This window comes from Sylvia atricapilla, chromosome 3 (genome assembly GCF_009819655.1).
Source record: "Sylvia atricapilla isolate bSylAtr1 chromosome 3, bSylAtr1.pri, whole genome shotgun sequence".
Taxonomy (NCBI): domain Eukaryota; kingdom Metazoa; phylum Chordata; class Aves; order Passeriformes; family Sylviidae; genus Sylvia; species Sylvia atricapilla.
The window spans coordinates 71,682,165-71,688,232 of NC_089142.1; the positions used below are offsets into that span (position 1 = coordinate 71,682,165).

General features: G+C 53.3%; 1 protein-coding gene across 1 annotated transcript; it reads right to left on the bottom strand.

Annotated features, from left to right (window-relative positions):
• Positions 1–1,487: 1,487 nt before the first annotated feature.
• ACTA1 (actin alpha 1, skeletal muscle) lies at positions 1,488–3,827 on the bottom strand. Its single transcript, XM_066315737.1, has 7 exons — positions 3,729–3,827; positions 3,506–3,648; positions 3,020–3,344; positions 2,716–2,877; positions 2,312–2,503; positions 2,016–2,197; positions 1,488–1,905 (listed from the first exon to the last, which is right to left on the bottom strand). Exons 2-7 carry the CDS (start codon positions 3,632–3,634, stop codon positions 1,762–1,764), a joined length of 1,134 nt encoding a protein of 377 aa, XP_066171834.1. The 5' UTR covers positions 3,635–3,648; positions 3,729–3,827; the 3' UTR covers positions 1,488–1,761.
• Positions 3,828–6,068: the final 2,241 nt, after the last annotated feature.

Genomic DNA, 6,068 nt, shown 5'->3' on the forward strand with positions numbered 1-6,068 from the left:
CATAGCATCACCTAAGCCCCATCTGAACCAGAGATCAAGGGTCAAGTACTGAGGACTTAGTGTTAAGCACCTCTCAAAATCCCAACAGGGAGCTGGCAGATGTGACCCTACATGAATGGCAATAGGAGTTTTCGTGCTTTTTGAGAAGGAACTGTTTTTTGAGAAGCAACTAGTTTCCCCCCCCCCCGCCCCATCCCCAGTCACCGAGAGCCCTTAGGGCTGCTCTGAGACCCTCCCTGCCCTCAGATACCAGAGAAGAGCCAGGGCGGCTCCTCTCACAGGCTTTTGCTTTGGGGTAGCGCTAAACAAAAAAAGTGAACTCATGTATGAGTCTCACTTTAATGCAAGTAAACCCAGCCAAAACACAAAACAAATGCACCCTTAGCATAGCCACAACAGAGCAAAAAACCTTCCTGGGCTGGAAGGTTATCTGAAAATCGTCTTTTTTTTTTTTTTTTTTTTTTTTTTTTTTTTTTTTTTTTTTTTTTTTTTTTTTTTTTTTTTCCCTACCACTGCTGTCCCCCGCAGGAAAAGAATGCCCCAAAACTCAGTCACCGCTTTCATGACAGGGTCCTGTGCTCCAGGAGTCCTCCTCCTTCAAAAGCTGATGGCTCCTGCACGTGTGCCCTGACGCAGGAACATGTGCCAAGCCTGGCGGGCTTTAGGGTGGCTCCCAGAGGAAGTGGAGCTCCCAGAGGGAGCACCTGGGGGTTGTGTGTTTGTGTGTGAATGCTGGAAATAAAGGTGGGTCCCGGAGCCCCCTCGGCCCAGCAAGTGAGAAATCAGACAGGCCAGGAGCATCTTTCTCTCCTCCCATTCTGCTCTGCCTCCTCATCAGCAAACAGGGCAGACAAACGCCCGCTGCAAGGGGAAGCCCCTGGGATTTTCCTTCGGGCTCCTCGGGAGTTCCTGAGTACAGGACGTGACCCCGGGAGGGGTGGGTGGTTCAGGGGGGCAGAGGAGGGGGTGGTCCCTTCGAAGGCAGCTCCTCGTGCGTGACCACTGGCAAGGGCAAGCGTGTCAGGCAGGGTGAGGAAGTGGCCCTGGCTGCCCTCAGCCCCCCAGGGACAACATCATGGCAGGTGGGTTTCCCATAAGTGGAGTGGAAAGCTCTTTATTTAACCTGCACCCGCCACCTGCCCTCAGCCCCAGCCTTGCCTTCCTCGGGAGCATGCCAGGGCTACTTTTTTGGCAGGCTGAGCCAAAAGAAATATTTTGCGAGCAAAGGCTCCAGGTAACCCTTTCCTGACTGGGACTGGCACAGTGCAGAGTGTCAGGGCTGCCCCTTGCAGCAGCGTGATGCAACACTCAGCCACCCCCGAGCAGCTTGCACCCCAAGGGAGTCACAGAGCTGGCTCCTCTGGCTGGGGTCCTGTCCCCTCCCCAGCCCTGCTCCTATCTGGGGACTCCATCCCCACCACCCACTGCTCCCACGCTACATCCTCAAGTGATGGAAGAACCCGAGCAAAAGACGACAAACAACAGCGTTAGGGGTGTGACAGAATGACTGGTGATTTAATGCTTCTTGAAGTTTTTTGTTTCCTTCCACAGGGCGTTGGTTTTAAAAACAAACAAAACGAGATAAAATAAATTAATTTATGTACACTTTACATACACTGTGTCACATGGAGCTTTGCAGCAACAGTAACCAGAAATTGTTACAAAATAGAAAGTTACATGGCTGTTGCAGGCTCTCAGCCACCTGCAACCTCGAAGGTTGTCATCCTGAGCGTGGTTGGCAAAGTGATCATGTAAACATGTTTAGAAGCATTTACGGTGGACAATGGATGGGCCAGCTTCATCGTATTCCTGCTTTGTGATCCACATCTGCTGGAAGGTGGACAGGGAGGCCAGGATGGAGCCACCGATCCAGACAGAGTACTTACGCTCAGGTGGGGCAATGATCTGGAAAACAGCAAGAGAGCTGAGGTCAGTAAACACGACTCTGCTGTGGGCAGCAAGCATGGGGCTGTGCACAGCCCCATCCTCCCAGTACCTTCATGCTCCAGCCTTACCTTGATCTTCATCGTGCTGGGGGCCAGGGCTGTGATCTCCTTTTGCATGCGGTCAGCAATACCTGGGTACATGGTGGTACCCCCGGACATGACGTTGTTGGCGTACAGGTCCTTCCTGATGTCGATGTCGCACTTCATGATGCTGTTGTAGGTGGTCTCATGGATACCGGCAGACTCCATACCTGGGGGCAGCAGGGGAAACAAAGCACAAGTTAAATGCAAAGCAAGAGCTCTACGTGAGGCTTTGGAGAGAGGGGAGAGCTGCCAAGGGAAGAGAGAAGGAGGGAGGCACACACCGATAAAGGAAGGCTGGAAAAGGGTTTCTGGGCAGCGGAAACGCTCGTTGCCAATGGTGATGACCTGCCCATCAGGCAGCTCGTAGCTCTTTTCCAGGGAGGAGGAAGAGGCAGCGGTGGCCATCTCGTTCTCAAAGTCCAGAGCCACATAGCACAGCTTCTCCTTGATGTCACGGACAATCTCACGTTCAGCTGTCAGGGGGAAGCAAAGACATCAGTGTTGGCTGAGGAGGAACAGGGAGCTCTTGCACGGCCTCCATAGACCTGCTGGGACTCCAGACCCCCCAACCACACGTAAGCTCCCACTGGGAACTGTTTTCGGGGCTCTCAATGGGGTGAAAGCATCTCTAGAAGCGCGAGGGTTGGAAGCGAGGGAACTTTTTGGAGGAGGGAACGGCACTTACCTGTGGTGACAAAGGAATAGCCACGCTCAGTCAGGATCTTCATCAGGTAGTCCGTGAGGTCCCGGCCGGCCAGATCCAAGCGCATGATGGCGTGGGGCAGGGCATACCCTTCATAGATGGGGACGTTGTGTGTCACACCATCACCGGAGTCCAGCACGATACCTGGGGGGACAAGAAGCAGCCATCTGAGAGATGTGGCCCACAGAGAGTCCTGCACCGGGGGGCAGAGCGCTTGTCAGATGTAGGGGACCAGTGCTGAGCGTCTTTGCTTGGGGAAGAGGGGCCAGCAGAGCTTGGCACTCACCAGTGGTACGGCCAGAGGCGTACAGGGACAGCACAGCCTGGATGGCCACATACATGGCAGGGACGTTGAAGGTCTCAAACATGATTTGGGTCATCTTTTCACGGTTGGCTTTGGGGTTAAGGGGGGCCTCAGTGAGCAGAGTGGGGTGCTCCTCTGGGGCGACACGCAGCTCATTGTAGAAGGTGTGGTGCCAGATCTTCTCCATGTCGTCCCAGTTTGTGATGATGCCGTGTTCAATGGGGTATTTCAGGGTCAGGATACCTCTCTTGCTCTGGGCTTCATCTCCTACGTAGGAGTCCTTCTGACCCATACCCACCATGACGCCCTGCAGGGGAGGAAAGCAGGGGCTCGGCAACCTCTCCCCGGGCAGCAGCACGGGGGTCCCCAGCAAGACAGGAGGATATGGGGGGCCGGAAGGCAGCAGGGACCGGCAGCCCCGGCTTCGGCAGGGAGTGCGGGGAGGCTCAGAGGGGGAGAGGGCCGTACCTGATGGCGAGGGCGGCCAACGATGGAGGGGAACACGGCCCTGGGGGCATCGTCCCCGGCGAAGCCAGCCTTCACCAGGCCGGAGCCGTTGTCGCACACGAGCGCGGTGGTCTCGTCCTCGTCACACATGGTCTCGGCTGTGTCTGCGGGGGCACAGGGCACCGGGGCTGAGCCTCACGGCCGGCCGGCAGCCGCGGGCGGTGGCGGCGGGGCCGGGGCTTACCTGCGCTGGCTGCGGGCTCCGCGAGTCGGGCAGAGAGAGAGGCTCCCGCTCCTCGCCGGGTCACTCGTGGCCGCCGCGGCCGCCGCAGAGCCTTTTATCACGGCGGGCGGCGGCAGCGACCGGCCCCCAGGAATGCGGCCCCGGCCGTCCCCATATTTGGGCGTCGGGCCCGGCGCGGCCCCGGCCCGGCGGTGCCCAAAGAAGGCGCTCCTGGCCCCGGCCCAGGTGAGCCGGGCCCGGCCGTATAAGGCGCGTCTGCAGAGCCCCCCCCCGCCACCGCCCGCAGCCGGGGCCGAAATAATCCCCCGGCAGCACTGGCCCCGTTAAGGGCAAAGCAGGTGGGGGCGGCAGGGAGCCCCCGGGGCTCGGCCGGGCAGGAGGCTCCCGGCCATCGGCTCCCGGCCGCCACGTGCCAAGGCTCGGGGCTGCGAAGGGAAACGCGTCTCTCCTGGGTCTTTCCCGTAGCCATAGGTGAGCCCAGAGGGAGACAAGGGAACTGGGAGAGAAGTGATAAGGTAGATCCCTGGTTTGCAGGGCACACGGCGACAAGCCCAAGCAAACCCCACAATTTTACACATCAAGTTAAGCCGTGCATCCTTTCCTTGCTGTGATTTAAAAACGGAAAATAAATGCATGGGATAATGTCTGTCAGACAAATGCCTGAAGCCCGGGAAAGGATTAATCCTGGTCTGATCCCAGAAGCCTGACGCAGTGGTGAATGCTGTGCCATTACGAGCGCCCATTGCTGGCCGCTGAGCTGGGCCAGGCAACACGGGAAGCCTTCAGCTATCCCTGTGGCTCACCCTTCCCAAAAGGAGTGCGGTCTCACCGGCAAGTCATCTCTGACGAGCTGAAGGTACTATGCAAGTGAAAAGGAACAGTTCATCTCCTTCAGCTATCGGTATTTCAGCAGTGATTCCGTGTGGGACACTTGGAAGATTTTATGGATACTTGGTTTCCAACAGAAAGAAGAGGCAGTATTGCAAGCAGATTTGCAGTCCTGACACTATGTTAATGCAAATCACCTTTCAAGATTCCTGAAGGCACAATTGGTCAAGGTAAATCCTTTGAAAATTTAGGGAGTCAGGCAAGAAGGAAGATAAATAGCAGGCTAGAAGCACTGTGCTGTGAGGAGTCTCCCGAGAGTGAAGGTATTTCTGCAGGTGATTTCCCTCCACTGCAAGGCAGAGAAGACAGCTCAACAGAGAAGCAGCCTTTTCTTCTCTGTTTAACTTCTGCATCCTCCAGGTTGGCAGCATTCCTCTTTACCTCCGGCAGCCATCTAATTCCTTCTGCTATAGATTTTGAATTCCTGTCAAGTTATTGTATTAAAAGGCTCTTCTCTCGCTCCGTTCCTCAACTTGTACTATTCTTCAGTTCTGTCATCAACAACTGGCAGTACAAATATCGGAAGCCTGAAAGCACTTAAAGGCATCACAGCCACTAAATCTATTTACAGAACTGTAGTGCTTCATTGTGGTTTCCAAAATACAGTCAGTTGTGTTGAATCAGAAATCTAGTAACAGAAACCCTAATGTCGCTGAAAGATAAACATCCTTAATCCTGCAATGAAACATGATGCAAGCATAAACCCACTCTATCCATTCTGTTCTCTTTTATTTTTCTCTCTACCCTAATCTAGTTTACAGCAAAGTGCCCAAATGGCAATGTTAAATTCTCCCACTTCTGAGTAAAATATCATTTTCTGCAGGTAGATCTGATGTTTATCTGGATTCACTAAATGAATGTGGTTTCTGTCTCAAGTCAGAAAGCACTTGGAGTTAGTTGCCAGTGCAGGGCACAAAGAACTCACTATCCACCATGCATAGCTTCTGAAATTGATCACAAATGACAACTGATAAACTTTCCTGCTGCTCTGGCGACAACAATGCAAATGTCTACCTCCCTTACTTTGTGTGCTCTCCATTGCTGAGAAAACAACTATTAAAGAAACAACATATATCCTTATTCAAGAGAAGCTATTCATCCCCCTTAGGCAGTTTTAACCCTCCCTTTTTTTTTTTTTTTTTTTTTTTTTTTTTTTTTTTTTTTTTTTTTGGTCACAAGTTTGTTTTTGTTACACTTAGAAACAACCTAGAGCTGTGGCATTTGCCACCTTCCATTTGCAGTGGTAAATGAAGGCATCCTCCTGGAGCAGTAATCTGAGACAGGATTTCTGCCACCAGCACAGTTTATTACATAATGAAGCAGAGGACAGAGAGGAGGAATAGCCCTGAATCCCAGACTCTTCAAACTTTCCAACAGAATAGAGAACCAGTTCAACACTACCAGTACAAGAACATTAAACATCTGTTTAGACATGGAAGTTATTTTAATGAG